Here is a 15,747-nt window from a genome sequence, read left to right on the forward strand (position 1 = left end):
GTGCTTTAGTCAATGAAGACGACACAAGTATACAACATGCTTGAGTAACAGATGGGGTCGAATCCAGAACCACACCTCGGAGCATCTATGGACAATCTATTGAGGCATCTAAGATGTCGACAAAACACTCTTAATCAGAGAATATCTGGTTGAACCACATAAACTCGGTGCGCAATTCCAAAAAGGAAGTGCACCATATGCCCTTGTTTTCATGACATAAATCAAGCTGAATCCACAACAGGGACCTTTTAGATGCAATGCAGGCCGCCATCCTGAAAATGCGACCAAGACACAATCGTTGAACTGATGCATCACTCAGAGAACTTTTAGCAGTCTCTGAGGAGGAGGAGGAGGAGATGAGATGGGCAAGAATTGCCTTGACCTTCTATAACACAATGAACCTGGACAGTTTCAGAATCCACCACCATATAACTCATTGTGATCCACCATCACCGCCATTGGCATACCCACTGTAGTGGCAGAACCATCATAATGAATTGCTTCCTTGGATAAAGGTAAATTTCATTATGCTCGCTCAATGTAATCCCGAACCATCGTCACATCATACCAGCCAAGCATAAGACCAATAAACACCAGATTTATCTGCTTGCAATTGGAGCAAAATAGAACGGTAGCCCAAAACCTGCAGCCAGAAGAAACTGGAGCCGAAATCAATCATTTCCCCATAATATTAATATGGTGCACAATTGACAACTAGATTCTTTGTCTTGCTGATATACATGGGGAAGAATGAAAAATGATGGCACACAATTACAAAAGTCACATAATCATAAGAATACGGATACTGGGATAATGATCTACAGTAAATGATGATGCCAAAGAAATGATACCTTAAGATTGTGCTCGGAATAGATCAGTACAAACCAGACATTTGAAACAAATCTCGGGCCATTTTTAATTGGTAAATTCTGAGAACTCAATGCATCACAGAGAAGCATCACTCTTGCTTTGTGAAGTAACACACTGAAGCTTAACCTCCAATAATCTCAGACAGTTCGGGCATTCTTGGCAAAATGGACAAGTGGAATCATGATATGACCATTGAAACTGTGATTCAAGCATAATCATCTTCTATTAAATTCATCCATGGGCCAACTTCATTAACAAGCCCCTGAGAATGTAAATAACAGACCAACTTCCTGACAGGTTGAAGGCTAGCAGAAGTGGAAAGAGAAGCCATGAGTTCATTCATTATATTCTGGAAAGCAGAGCTGCAGTAACGCCTAAGCCACTTTATGTGCTCAGAAGCCATTTCTATTTCCTCAACATCTGTTAGGCACTTCAACAGAATGACATGTGAATTCGAGCTCTCAATATTGGATGGAAGACTTGACATAACACCCAATGCTGCTTTGAAGCCACCTGAAAATTCCAAGGGCGACATTTACAAGGAGATAACAGAATAACTAAAACAGCAAGTGTACTAATAACGAGGACATGAATACCTTGTTTACAGAGTGCAATGATAAACACAGTTAACACTGAACTAGCTAGTTTAGGATCCTGCGCTACAGATTTGTTGAAGATTTCCTCAGCCTGTTCATATTTGTTTTCTTGGCACAACATAGTAATGACTGATGTGTATGTTGTACTATCTGGTGCTACTCCTTTCTGGATCATGTGATCAAACAGCTGTTGGACTTGTTCACTTTCACCAATTTCTGCAAATTTTGTTATAAGTATATTATAGGTCTGCAGATTTGGACTACACCCACTGGTGAACATCTCATCCCACAGCTTCTTAGCAGGCCTAAGGAGATCATTTCTACATAGTGCTACCATGAGAGAATTATATGATGAAATGCCAGGATCTAGCTTCTTCCTTTTTATCTCCTTTATCACATCATATGCCTCTCTGACCTTCCCTGCCTTGCCCAAGAATGACACCACCAAATGATACTCCCTCTCACTCGTGCAATAGCCCTTATCCAAAAGCACTCTAAACATTTCCCACATCTCATCGCCCTTGTCATTCTTGCAAAGGCTCTCGCAAAGTTGCACGAGCATCTGTGTACTTGGCAATCTCTCCTTCCCTATCATGAACTTGCAGAACATAATTGCAGCATCAGCATCAACCTCAGACACCGAACAAACCAAGAGATTCAACACATCATCATCAATCGGGAAATCGCCTAATACAATCGCCTTGGCCATCTCCTTCGCGTCAGAAATCTGCCTGCCAGACACCAGCGCAAGCAAAACCTCTCTGTAGTCCTCCTTCCTTGGTGCAACACCGAGCTTCCTCTTCTGCTTCAAGATCCTACCTTCCTCCTCCGCCCTTTCAGCTAACCTGAACCCCTCGGACACAATCCTGTATGCTACAAAATCCGGCTTCCATCCACGCAACCTCATATCCTCCAGAGCCCGCCAAGCATCCTCTATCCTCCGCTCCCGACACAGACCGTCGACAACCATCGCCGCAACAACAGACTTGTTGATCAAGCCCTCCCGATGGTGCACCGCGTCCACCAGCCGCAGGACCTCGTCCAGCCCGTCCCTCCTGCCCACACTCTTCGCAAACACCCCGAAGCCGACGGTGTCCAGCTCGGCGTCGCCGGCCAGCATTCTGCCGAACACCTTGCGCGCGGCATCGAGTGACCCGGACGACGCGAGCGCAGCGAGCAGGAAGTTGGCGAGCGGAGCGGGCGGCGCGGCGGAGTCCGGGAGGAGGCTGAAGTGCGCGAGCGCGTCGGGGAGGCGGCCGTGGCGGAGGAGCGCGGAGGCCGCGAGCGCGCGGGTGGCCGGGAGGAGCGGCAGCCGCGCGGCGCGGGCGCGGGCGAGCGCGGCGAGGAGGGACGGGAGCGTGGCCGGGTGGCCCGCGCGGGAGGGCGCCGCGAGCGACGCCAGGTGCGCGTGGAAGGCCTCCGGGGTCGAGGCTGGGGCGGAGGGCGGCGGGTAGGCCCGGCCGGAGACGGCGCGCGCGGCGGCGAGGCGGTGGAGGAGGAGCTGGCGCGGGGCGGGCCACGGCGGGGCCATGCTGGCAGCGACGGCCGGATGGCGCGAGCCACATTAATCGATTGAAGGCGTAAACTAAATTACACTTTCATTACGCAAACACGTAACTTTGGGAATACGTAACCGGCGTCTCGGGGCTCGCCAGTCACTCGCTCCGCCCCGCGGCCGCAGCAAGATCTTCTTCCTCCTCCCCCTCTCGCCCGCTAAATCCTCCAAAACCGATCCATCCCTTTCCCGCGAGGCCCAAAAATTTCAAAAATCCTCTCCCCTCGCCGCAAACCCTAGCGCTCGCCCCTCCCCGCGCTGCCGCCGCGGAGCCGGAGTCTCCCGCCCGCACCCGCCGCCGGCCATGGAGGCGGTGGTCGTCGACGCGGGGTCGAAGCTGCTGAAGGCCGGCATCGCGCTGCCCGACCAGGCCCCGGGGCTGGTGAGTACCCAGATCTCCTTTGCCCGCCCGTGTATTCGCTCGAGATTTCGCGGGATGTTATGCGTGACTCCCCTATTTTCGATTTGTGTGTGGTCAGGTGATGCCCTCGAAGATGAAGACGGAGGTGGAGGAGAACGAGGTGGCCGACGGCGCGGCGGCGGTGGTGGAGGAGGTGGTGCAGCCGGTGGTGCGCGGCTTCGTCAAGGACTGGGACGCCATGGAGGACCTGCTCACCTACGTCCTCTACAGGAACATCGGCTGGGAGATGGGGGACGAGGGCCAGATCCTCTTCACCCAGCCGCTCTTCACGCCCAAGGTCAGTGCGACTGCCCTCTCAAGCTCGTTTAAATGTGGTGGTGCCTATTACACATGTTGGAATTTAATAATATTGAATCACAGAAAAGTTCTGGGTTCGATTTTACTAGGTTTCAGGTTAATTGTGTCTGAGTTAGCTTTAAAAAATATGTCTGAGTTATGTGGTCTTGGGTGTTGTTGACACACCAACTTAATCCGCATGTTGGCTTATGTGATTCCGCATCGCCACCAGCCTAAATGACATTAGCCATTCCTTTTGTGGATGAGCTCAGTTCCTCTGGATTATAGTTCCATGTGATATACTCCTTCCGTTCGGAAATAGGTGTTTTAGTTCAAATTTGAACTAAAACAGTGTCAGCGTCACTTATTTCCGAACCGAGGTAATACATTCCAAAGGAAGTAGTCCACATTTAACCACTGAGCTCTTGCGGAAGTCTATATCTTCAGACAAGGGACGATGATTGCAAACTTGAGACTGTCTGACAAAAAACAAAGCGAAAATACATTACAAACAGAGCACCTTGCTCTAACCATGAAGTCCATTTTTCAACCATGAGGGCCAGATCCTCTTCACCCAGCCGCTCTTCACGCCCAAGGTGTGTCATTGCTATTGCCCTCTTAAGCTCTTTTAAATGAGGTGGTGCCTATTAGACATGTTGGAATTTAATAATATTGAATCATGGAATAGTTCAGGGTTCGAGTTTACTAGGTTTCAGGTTAATTGTGTCTGAGTTAGCTTAAAAAAATATGTCTGAGATATGTGGTCTTGGGTGTTGACACACCAACTTAATCCGCATGTTGGCTTATGTGATTCCGCATTTCTACCAGCCTAAAATGACATTAGCTATTCCTTCTGTGGATGGACTCACTTCCTCTGGATTATAGGTCCATGTGATATACATTCCAAAGAAAACAGTCCACATTTAACCACTGAGCTCTTGGAAAGTCCACTTCTTCAATAAAATCATCTGCTACATCCTCAAGTGGTTTCACATGTGTTTTGTGACCACGTGGATGCCCCATCATCAAACAGTTTAGTTCATGTTGACTTGATGGAAAGGTCATCCTATGCCATAATTCTCCTTATGCTATATCTCTACTGATTTATTTGATTACGTGTCAAGTTCTTTTGTTATTTGGTAGTGCGTTTGTGTAGTGGTTTACACACATTACACAATTGGGCATGGTTAGTTTTCTCTTATCTGAGTGGAGATGATGGACTCCCAAAAAGTTTACTGTGAGCCACATATCCATTTTGTGCTTTTTAGTTCAAAATCTTTGTGCTATTTTGGTTAACTTTCGGATCTTACTACATAATTCTAGCTTTGGGTTTTGATCTGCATTTTATATTCTTCTGTATGTTATGTTTGTGGCTAACCTTGCCATAAAAAGTTTGTCAAAATGGCCACTGCAAGTTCAGTAAAGTTACCCATGGAACTGAGTCTTTAATAAGTGGGCCAAGAAACTAAGAAAAGGGTAGTAAGTCACATTCTGATTTGCGGCAATGAAGCAAACTCATACCTAAACAACTGTTTCGTGACTAGAGTTAGGCATGGCATGGTTAGGTATCAAACAGGACACCCCCCTGGGCTAGAGTTTGTAACAGGTTATCTGCATTGGAAATTACCAACATATGGTGCCCATTAGTCTTCCTGGTACAGTGCTTTCCATATATTGATATCATTGGAATTGAATGAAGTTCTAACAGTGGCAGATATTGCATGATGTAGCACTCAAACTGTAGTCTGAAGGCTAGCACGCACCATTCCCCGCTATGAGATAAGGCCAAAAGAAGAAAAGACTCAGGCCATAATAATACCTACCCCTTTTTCCTCGATCGTTAAGGTCGTGGATTTGTTTCGATTTTGGTCTTACGGTCTTCATGCATTTTTAAGGGCCAGCTTTTGGTTGTTGTGCTGTGCTATATAATCCACTTATTTGTGCAAGTCCTTACCAGTTCTACTTCTGCTATGAAAAGGGAATGCTCTCAAATGGTTAGTTTAGTAAAAAGTAGAAAACGTATATGCTTTTTCAAAAGCATTTGCAATGCCACTTAAATAAGTTTTCATTATTCTGAATCTATAATACAATCTCTCTCTTGCTTGTTTGCTAAGCCTTTTCCATTTGACATTATCCATATTTTAGTGCAGCTAATGCGTTTTACCAATCGTGTTGGTCTTGCATTTGGTTCTGATTCTCCAATTCTGTCATGTTCTCTGCAGGCTCTCCGGGAGCAATTAGTGCAACTTATGTTCGAAAAATTCAACGTATCAGGATTTTATGATTCTGAACAGGCTGTATTGTCCCTTTATGCTGTTGGTCGCATTTCGGGTTGTACGGTTGACATTGGACATGGGAAAATAGGTAATATCACCAAATCCAGCTGTATCTTGAACTTGAATTGCGACACTGTTGATTCCATATGTGGGCCTTTGTGTTATGTCTGTATGATATGGTATTTGTTCTGAAGCTATTGACTTTATGCTTCCTTGGTTTGGCGATTTTATGTTTAATACTTCTTTCAGTATCTTTTATTTACTCACTCTAGAATAACCTTGGTGAAAACTAGCACATATCGAAGGCTTGCAGGGAAAATATGCATTCCCTTTTGAGCTCAAACTTTGTGCAACACAATTTTCACCCAGTGATTGATGATCTTTAAGCACATTGCAAGAACATCATACAGGGATGACAGAAATTCTTCTAAATGGTATTGCAATGATGCTTATGTTAACCCTCTCCAGTCAGTAATATAGTATACACACCATCATTTGTATTTCAAATGTTTCTGTCTTCTCTTGTCTTCTGGTATGTGTAATTTGTACATACTGTGTCACATTTCCTTCATCCGAAGATCATTTCTCTCTGCAGCTTTATTTTTTTTAAGTAATCCTTGTTTACTCGAGTGGTTTATTCATCTTCTTCTGTACTTTTAACCCAAATAGGGTTCCTCCCTCTTGGTCACAAGGTGTGGAGGAAATGCAACATTTTTTGTGTGTGCTTTGTCATCAGTAATATATTTTTTGTATTAACTCTATAATCCAGTATATCTGTACAGTTAACACAAGAAATCAGTAGATATTGTTCATGGGCTTGTGAAGGAATACTAGGAGTCTGAATCCGCAAACAAATTCTATTATAGTTTATTTGTTCAGTAGTTCAGATGTAAGTCGTAATTGTGCTTCGCAACTGCTTTATATTTGTATTAGTTCACAATTTGCATTGTGGTGGCTTTTCTTCCCCAGGAGTTTTTTTATTACTATTTTTGGATATGTTAATAAGTTGGGGTACTTGGCTACCCCTTTGTCAAAATCAGAACATAAATATTTGAGTTGGGCTAGTATAGATTCTTTCAGTTAACTAGATTCTGCAGCACGATACTGTAAAACCAAGCGTAACTAGATTCTGCAGCACGATGCAGCAATACCAAGCGAGCCACTGTACAGATATATTAAGACCAGTCCTCAAAGATAAATAATGTTGTTTAGCATTGGTTGTCCACTGTGTGCTTACTAAATTACATGGGATAAATTTTGATAAGTGCCCTTCTTTTGTATTGGCTGTCCAGATATTGCTCCGGTTTGTGAAGGTGCTGTTCAGCACGTAGCATCGAAGAGATTTGAGATTGGAGGAACTGACTTGACAAACCTATTTGCACAAGAACTAAAGAAGTCCAACCCATCAGTAAACATTGATATTTCTGACGTTGAGAGGCTGAAAGAGCAGTATGCATGCTGCACAGAAGATCAGTCAGCCTTTGAAGCTATAGCAAGTACATGCCAGCCAGAAACTCACACTCTTCCAGATGGACAGGTTCGTTATTAATTATGTTGCACTGCTTTGGTGTAAATGCTGTGCCAAACATCCACCTGTTCATTTACATGTATAGAGAGCACTTAGTGTGCAATTTTTCTCATTATAAAATGCATGATAATTATGTGAATTATCATCCTTAGGTTGATCAGATGCTTTGATGTTTATTTATCACCCTGAATGTATGGAATAGCTGTTCACAAAACACTTTTTCCTCCAGGTTATAACAATTGAAAAAGAGCGCTATATCGTTGGCGAAGCTTTGTTTCAACCAAGCATCTTGGGCTTAGAAGATTATGGTATTGTCCACCAGCTAATTACTAGTGTTTCAAACGTCGCATCGGAGTACCAAAAGCAACTGCTTGAGAACACTATGTTATGTGGTGGCACTGTATCTATGACTGGTTAGTTATTGCTCTCTTCTGCAAGATGCCTTTTCCTTGGTTAGAACTCTTGGTTTTGTCAATCTTATATTCTACATGGAAAATGCATGCCAACTACTCCCTCCGTTCCTAAATATAAGTCTTTTTAGAGAATTCAATAAGGACTGCATACGGATGTATATAGACATATTTTAGAGTGTAGATTCACTCATTTTGCTCCGTATGTAGTCCGTATTGAAATCTCTACAAAGACTTACATTTAGGAACGGAGGGACTATTAATACTAGTAGCCTGCTAGGCTTTACTGTTTATGGATGATAATGTATGCTTCCCTGCGGCACACGGCATCATTAAAAAAAAGAGTAAAAGACTACATTCTGCATGACACAGTTATGAAAAGTGGATGCTGTATGAATTGATTGTCTGAATGCTAGTGGCGTATGACCTATGCAGCAACGGTCTAGTTTGTTTCTATGCATGTCCCAGAACTGAGGAAACGGGGCCAGTTTGGAAGTTCTCTCATTTGAGTACCCGTGGTGTTGGGACCTGGGGATTTCATTTCGTTGGAAAGAAATCAGAATCTTATGTAGGACTCAGGAATATCTTGGACTCCTGTTAGTACCCCTGTGGACACCCAGAGAACACAATACTGAATGTGCGGCAGAGCATTTAGGAAAAGCTGTTTGCTTGTAATGCTGGTTATAGCCAGTGTTTTAAGGTGTCCTGCCTTGGATGCTTAGGCGGCAAGGCGCCTAGTCAGTGCCTTAGAATTTTGCCCGCGTTAGGTGCTTAGTCGTCCCTTAGGCATCAAGGCGGTGGGTGCTCACCTTAGGATGGCTTATCGACATCTATAAGCAGATATTGTATTTCGGGCAGTTCAGACAATCATTACATGCAGGCTGCTTCAAGCACTTGCAATTTATTTCCATTGCTTCCTTGCTTATGCTCATATTGATTTTCCCATTTTGCACATCCTAACCCATCTTTCAAGCACTTGTAATTACCTGATAACTGACCGCTTTTTTGCTCACTTTTCTCAAAGGTTTCGAAGACAGGTTTCAGAGGGAAGCAAATCTGTCTGCTTCAGCAATCCGCCCAACTCTTGTGAAGGTACCCCCCTCCTCTCCTCTCCCTAAACTGTGGCGCACTTGCTAACCCGACCTGCATTCCTCCGTCCAGGCCCCGGAGTACATGCCGGAGGACCTGGCGCGGCACTCGGCGTGGCTGGGCGGCGCGATCCTGGCCAAGGTGGTCTTCCCCCAGAACCAGCACGTCACCAAGGGAGACTACGACGAGACGGGCCCGTCCATCGTCCACAAGAAGTGCTTCTGACCGACTGAGAACCAGCCCTTTACTCGAGTCACAGGATGGATGCTCGTGCGTCACACCGTACGCGTACGTGTTGGCAACTGATAAATGATGTGTGTAGGGGCCAGCGGCACTGGTACTGGACTGGTGTGGTGCCCTTCCTCCTCTGATGCTGGGCGCCTCTGAGAGCCATTCATGGCCTCTGGTCTGGATGTGTCATTGTTGCTAGCTTGGCTAGCTAGATGATAACTAGCTAGCTATTCAGATTGCCGTAGGATCGGATCTAAGATTGCCGTCTGTCTTTTTATTAGGAGTGCTAGCCCATTGTACCTGTGCCGTACCATTGGAAATTTGTTCGCGGGAGGTGCATCGCGTTGTTCTCTCTCTCTCTCACGCCGCGTTGTGCTGTTTTAGCCCGTTCGACGAAGCCTACGAAAATGTCACCAACGTTCTCTGTGTAGCAGTAGCACGGGTCTATCGTGCGCACGCTCTGCGCAAGCTGTGGACGCCGGCGGCAAGAAGAGCAGGGCATCTCTGGCGGTTCATGGCCTCGACGCACGTACGGTCCAGCCTCCACTCTGTCCCTGCGTCGTGCAGAAGTTGGTGGAAATTGATGTCGACGACCGATCCACAATACACTGATGCACATCCGGTCTTTGCGTCGTTGTACGACTTCTGGTAGGAATTGATGATCTACATACCGTCCGGCCCCCGGACATCCCCTGCCATCGCCAATCTCTAGTTAATGGTTCCTACAGTGCCCTGCTCGGGCAGGCCCTTCCTGCGACATCCATCCAACGGGAAGCCGCCAAGCTTCCTCCACAGTGCGTGCCGTCACCGGCCCGCTTCGTGTCAGCGCGCGATTCACTCGATTCATTCACTCGCTCATTCATTCAGTCGATTCCCGGTTCATTTCATCAACGAAAAAAGAGGAGAGGAGTCACTCATCAGTTTTACCGCCACGGCCACGAGCCAGCACAGCACCGCGCCATCGATCGCTTCATTCAATCAGCCGGAGCCCCACCTGTCCGACCATAGAAAGGAAAAAGCTAACACTGTGCTGACCTCCATAATGAGCAGCTAGCTCCTGATGCCGTGCCGTCCGCCCGTCCGACGATGAAGCTCCGACAGCGACATGACACGCCGCCATGTCTGTCCAGCAGGATCTTGGTCGAGAGGGTCGCATTGCATGCACCAACAGTGGGGTGCCCGATCTGGCGCCCAACAAAAGCTGCCCGCGGTCGTCTAAACCGAATAATTGGCTTTCAGGCTGTATAATGCGCTTGCGGATTATGGCCCCTGTGGTGTGTGTGGCCAATGGAAGTTGTCCATCTTGTCTCTGGTGGTGGTGGTGGGAGCCGTATGTTTATTAGTAGAGGGCTCTGGCTAAGCATGCCCGTCATGTGGGTTTCGCCCTGTCAAACAGACCCGTCTTAGTCACTGTCGGGCTAAGTAACAGGACGGCCCTGCCGCCAGCATACATTACGCCATGGATCTTTGCTAAGAAACGCTTGATACGACGAACACACAGCTACACAGCACCACAATGGCACGATTAGCCTCTACTCCCTCCCTCCATCCGAAAATAAATGTCGCTGTTACTCTAGATGAAACTTGAGTGGGCCCGTGGTCCGTGGAGTTTAAAGATTATTTTTCGAAACAAAGGCAAATGATTTACTTCATCTCATTAATAAAGAAGAAGGACAATGAGAGCATCTACAACAGGGCGCCCCAAACCGGCCTCAAACGCCTGGGCGGCCCGCCCGGTCACTGACCGGTCACGATTTTTCGACCCAGACGGCCCCCTCAAACGCCTGGCTGACTAGCACCCCTTATATCCAGCCTAAATATGGGGCGGATATGGGGGCGCCGGGGCGCGCCGGCCACGTCGGACTGATGACGGGGTCCCACGCGGAAACACCCGAAAACCCGGCGGTCCGAAGCTCGTCTCCTCCGTCGGACCGGTGTCAGCGCGCTCCGACGGGCCGCGTAGTGCCTTGCCCGACTATTTAAGTCGACCAGTGGCACCGAAACCCTACCATCCACATTTTCCTCCACCTGTCCGCCGCCGCCACTTTCCACTCCCCCTGTCTGCCTAGTAGCCATGCCCCCACGGCGCCAGGTGAGGAGCGAGCCATTTCAAGTTATTTACCCAAAACCACCACACTTGGGGCTAGGGTAACAACTTAGTACCACTTTTCGGCCAGGGCACACAAAACCACCAACTCTGTGCCTAATGACTAATGAAGGGCACTGATTGTCTGATAAGCACGCGAAAACAGCAAAACTGACAAGCTGGGTCCACCTGTCAGGCTGACGTGGCTTGCTTGTGTGGACAATATGCTGAGTTGGGCAAGGGTCCCACCTGTAAATGACTCAAGTGTTTATCTCTTTTCCATTTTTTTTCTTTTTCGCATAGGGATTTTCTTCCTAGGCGTTTCAACAAACAGGTAATGGGCATTTCTTCCTGCATGCCGCCGGCACATCTCGCCGCCCTTGCTGGTCATCCGAGACCTAGCCGCCGTGGCCAGCCGCTGGAGTTCCCCTCGCCGCTCCTTTCTTTTCCTTCCTCCTCCTTCTTCCATGACCTCTCTATCAAACGAGAGCCAGCTGCCATGCCGACCGCCATGGATGAACTCCACCTCACCGCGCCACCCCAGCCCTCTACCACGCCTGGATCCGGCAAGTTTCTGTCGGTAGCTCGCACGCACCGTGGTGGAGCACCATGGCTGCGCCCGTGCTTCCGTGCTCGCGACGACCACCAGAGGCCCTGGCCGCGCCTGTGCTCGCGGCGCCTGCGAGGAGGCCTTGGCCGAGCGTGCCGTCGTGGAGCACCATGGCCACGCCCGTGCTCGCACGGGCCGAGGTGTGGCGTGCCTAGGTGTGGCGGCGCCGGCGCCGCCATGCACAGCAGCACAGCAGCTCCAGCACTCGGTCACCGGCGCTCCCGTGTAGGCCGCGGACGCCACTTCCTGCGCCGTACCTGGACGCCAGAGCAAAAGAAGAAAGGCGCGGCAACTGACTAGTTGGGAAGATCCGTGGGGTCCAGCAAAGGGAGGCGAGGATCTGAAGGGGAAGAAGGCAGACGATGGGATTTGGCGACCGGAGCTATGGGGACGCGCCTCGATGGCTCCCTCGCTGGATCGGGCGGCGCCAGAGCCGAGTGCAGGAAGTCATGCTCGCCGTTGATCCTACAATTTGTACAGAGAAAAGGGCAGAGATGGGAGGAGGAAGAAGTGTGTGGGGGCTGACAGTTGGACCCGCATCCACCTCAACAATTTGTACATGTAGACATGCCACATCGGCCTGACAGGTGGGCCCTAAAGGAAATATGCCCTAGAGGCAATAATAATGTTGTTATTTATATTTCCTGATATCATGATAAATGCTTATTATTCATGCTAGAATTGTATTAACCGGAAACTTAGTACATGTGTGAATACATAGACAAACATAGTGTCACTAGTATGCCTCTACTTGACTAGCTCGTTGAATCAAAGATGGTTAAGTTTCCTAGCCATAGACATGAGTTCTCATTTGATTAACGGGATCACATCATTAGAGAATGATGTGATTGACTTGACCCATTCCGTTAGCTTAGCACTTGATCGTTTAGTATGTTGCTATTGCTTTCTTCATGACTTATACATGTTCCTATGACTATGAGATTATGCAACTCCCGAATATCGGAGGAACACTTTGTGTGCTACCAAACGTCACAACGTAACTGGGTGATTATAAAGGTGCTCTACAGGTGTCTCCGATGGTACATGTTGAGTTGGCATAGATCGAGATTAGGATTTGTCACTCCGATTGTCGAGGTATCTCTGGGCCCTTTCGGTAAAGCACATCACTATAAGCCTTGCAAGCAATGCAACTAATGAGTTAGTTGCGGGATGATGTATTACGGAACGAGTAAAGAGACTTGCCGGTAACGAGATTGAACTAGGTATTGAGATACCGACGATCGAATCTCGGGCAAGTAACATACCGATGACAAAGGGAACAACGTATGTTGTTATGCGGTTTGACCGATAAAGATCTTCGTAGAATATGTAGGAGCTGAAGGAAATATGCCCTAGAGGCAATAATAAACTTATTATTTATTTCCTTATTTCATGATAAATGTTTATTATTCATGCTAGAATTGTATTAACTGGAAACTTGATACATGTGTGAATATATAGACAAACTAAGTGTCACTAGTATGCCTCTACTTGACTAGCTCGTTGAATCAAAGATGGTTAAGTTTCCTAGTCATAGACATCAGTTGTCATTTGATTAACGGGATCACATCATTAGAGAATGATGTGATTGACCTGACCCATTCCGTTAGCTTAGCACTTGATCGTTTAGTATGTTGCTATTGCTTTCTTCATGACTTATACATGTTCCTATGACTATGAGATTATGCAACGTTTACCGGAGGAACACTTTGTGTGCTACCAAACGTCACAACGTAACTGGGTGATTATAAAGGTACTCTACAGGTGTCTCCGAAGGTACTTGTTGAGTTGGCGTATTTCGAGATTAGGATTTGTCACTCCGATTGTCGGAGAGGTATCTCTGGGCCCACTCGGTAATACACATCACTATAAGCCTTGCAAGCATTGTAACCAATGAGTTAGTTGCGGGATGATGTATTACGGAACGAGTAAAGAGACTTGTCGGTAACGAGATTGAACTAGGTATTGAGATACCGACGATCGAATCTCGGGCAAGTAACATACCGATGACAAAGGGAACAACATATGTTGTTATGTGGTTTGACCATTAAAGATCTTCGTAGAATATGTAGGACCCACTATGAGCATCAAGGTTCCGCTATTGGTTATTGACCGGAGACGTGTCTCGGTCATGTCTACATTGTTCTCGAACCCGTAGGGTCCGCACGCTTAAAGTTCGGTGACGATCGGTATTATGAGTTTATGTGTTTTGATGTACCGAAGGTAGTTCGGAGTCCCGGATGAGATTGGGGACATGACGAGGAGTCTGGAAATGGTCGAGACGTAAAGATCGATATATTGGACGACTATATTCGGACATCGGAAAGGTTCCGAGTGATTCGGGTATTTTTCGGAGTACCGGAGAGTTACGGGAATTCGCCGGGGAGTATATGGGCCTTATTGGGCTTTAGGGGAAAGAGAGAGAGGAGGCTGCGCGCCCCCCAATGACTTAGTCCGAATTGGACTAGGGGGAGGGGCGACGCCCCCTCCTTCTTTCTCTTCTCTTTTCCCTTTCCTTCTCTCCTACTCCTACTACTTGGAAGGGCTCCTAGTTCTACTAGGAAAAGGGGAATCCTACTCCCGGTGGGAGTAGGACTCCCCTAGGGCGCGCCATAGAGAGGGCCGGCCCTCCCCCTCCTCCACTCCTTTATATACGGGGGAGGGGGGCACCCCATAGACACAACAATTGATCATTGATCTCTTAGCCGTGTGCGGTGCCCCCCTCCACCATAATCCACCTCGATAATATCGTAGCGGTGCTTAGGCGAAGCCCTGCGTCGGGAGCATCATCACCACCGTCATCACGCCGTCGTGCTGACGAAACTCTCCGGCGAAGCTCTGCTGGATCGGAGCTCGCAGGACGTCATCGAGGTGAACGTGTGCTGAACTCGGAGGTGCCGTACGTTCGGTACTTGGATCGGTCGGATCGTGAAGACGTACGACTACATCAACCACGTTGTGCTAACGCTTCTGCTTTCGGCCTATGAGGGTACGTGGACACACTCTCCCCTCTCGTTGCTATGCATCACCATGATCCTGTGTGTGCGTAGGAAATTTTTGAAATTACTACGTTCCCCAACAGTGGCATCCGAGCCAGGTTTATGCATAGATGTTATATGCACGAGTAGAACACAAGTGAGTTGTGGGCGGTACAAGTCATATTGCTTACCAGCATGTCATACTTTGGTTCGGCAGTATTGTTGGATGAAGCGGCCCGGACCGACATTACGCGTACGCTTACGCGAGACTGGTTCTACCGACATGCTTTGCACATAGGTGGCTGGCGGGAGTCAGTTTTCCAACTTTAGTTGAACCGAGTGTGGATACGCCCGGTCCTTGTGAAGGTTAAAATAGCACTAACTTGACGAAATATCATTGTGGTTTTGATGCGTAGGTAAGAACGGTTCTTGCTCAGCCCGTAGCAGCCACATAAAATTTGCAACAACAAATTAGAGGACGTCTAACTTGTTTTTGCAGGGCATGTTGTGATGTGATATGGTCAAGACGTGATGAGATATAAATTGGTGTATGAGATGATCATGTTTTGTTAAAGTTATCCGCAACTGGCAGGAGCCTTATGGTTGTCTCTTTATTGCATAAGATGCAAGTGCCATGTAATTGCTTTACTTTATCGCTATGCGATAGCAATAGTTGCAAAAAGCAATAGCTGGTGAGACGACCATGTGACGACACGTTGATAAAAGATCAAGATGATGGAGATCATGGTGTCATGCCGGTAACAATGGAGATCATGATAGTACTTTGGAGATGGAGATCAAAAGCACAAGATGATGATGGC

The 15,747-nt window shown here is 47.5% G+C and overlaps 2 protein-coding genes across 3 annotated transcripts; one reads left to right on the top strand and one right to left on the bottom strand.

Moving 5' to 3' along the window:
* Positions 1 to 116: 116 nt before the first annotated feature.
* Positions 117 to 3,012, bottom strand: LOC109781735 (uncharacterized). Of its 2 annotated transcripts, none has more exons than XM_020340335.4 (3): positions 1,467 to 3,012; positions 852 to 1,383; positions 117 to 643 (listed from the first exon to the last, which is right to left on the bottom strand). In XM_020340335.4, exons 1-2 carry the CDS (start codon positions 2,995 to 2,997, stop codon positions 1,076 to 1,078), a joined length of 1,839 nt encoding a protein of 612 aa, XP_020195924.1. In that variant the 5' UTR covers positions 2,998 to 3,012; the 3' UTR covers positions 117 to 643; positions 852 to 1,075. The 2 variants fall into 2 exon arrangements, with proteins under 2 accessions (XP_020195924.1, XP_020195923.1); XM_020340334.4 differs by having other exon boundaries at positions 117 to 659.
* A 51-nt stretch (positions 3,013 to 3,063) lies between these two features.
* LOC109781736 (actin-related protein 7) lies at positions 3,064 to 9,585 on the top strand. Its single transcript, XM_020340336.4, has 7 exons — positions 3,064 to 3,403; positions 3,501 to 3,719; positions 5,941 to 6,082; positions 7,287 to 7,531; positions 7,752 to 7,935; positions 8,957 to 9,024; positions 9,094 to 9,585. The coding sequence occupies exons 1-7, from the start codon at positions 3,326 to 3,328 to the stop codon at positions 9,244 to 9,246; spliced, it is 1,089 nt and encodes a 362-aa protein (XP_020195925.1). The 5' UTR covers positions 3,064 to 3,325; the 3' UTR covers positions 9,247 to 9,585.
* Positions 9,586 to 15,747: the final 6,162 nt, after the last annotated feature.

Source organism: Aegilops tauschii, chromosome 5 (genome assembly GCF_002575655.3).
Source record: "Aegilops tauschii subsp. strangulata cultivar AL8/78 chromosome 5, Aet v6.0, whole genome shotgun sequence".
NCBI classification, from domain to species: Eukaryota; Viridiplantae; Streptophyta; class Magnoliopsida; order Poales; family Poaceae; genus Aegilops; species Aegilops tauschii.

Excerpts from the sequence above, each read along its gene's own strand:
- LOC109781735 (XM_020340335.4), bottom strand. The coding sequence starts at position 2,997 with ATGGCCCCGCCGTGGCCCGCCCCGCGCCAGCTCCTCCTCCACCGCCTC. Across the intron at positions 1,384-1,466 it reads CATTGCACTCTGTAAACAAG|GTGGCTTCAAAGCAGCATTG; the intron begins GTATTCATGTCC and ends TGGAATTTTCAG.
- LOC109781736 (XM_020340336.4), top strand. The coding sequence starts at position 3,326 with ATGGAGGCGGTGGTCGTCGACGCGGGGTCGAAGCTGCTGAAGGCCGGC. Across the intron at positions 7,532-7,751 it reads ACACTCTTCCAGATGGACAG|GTTATAACAATTGAAAAAGA; the intron begins GTTCGTTATTAA and ends TTTTTCCTCCAG. Across the intron at positions 7,936-8,956 it reads TGGCACTGTATCTATGACTG|GTTTCGAAGACAGGTTTCAG; the intron begins GTTAGTTATTGC and ends CTTTTCTCAAAG.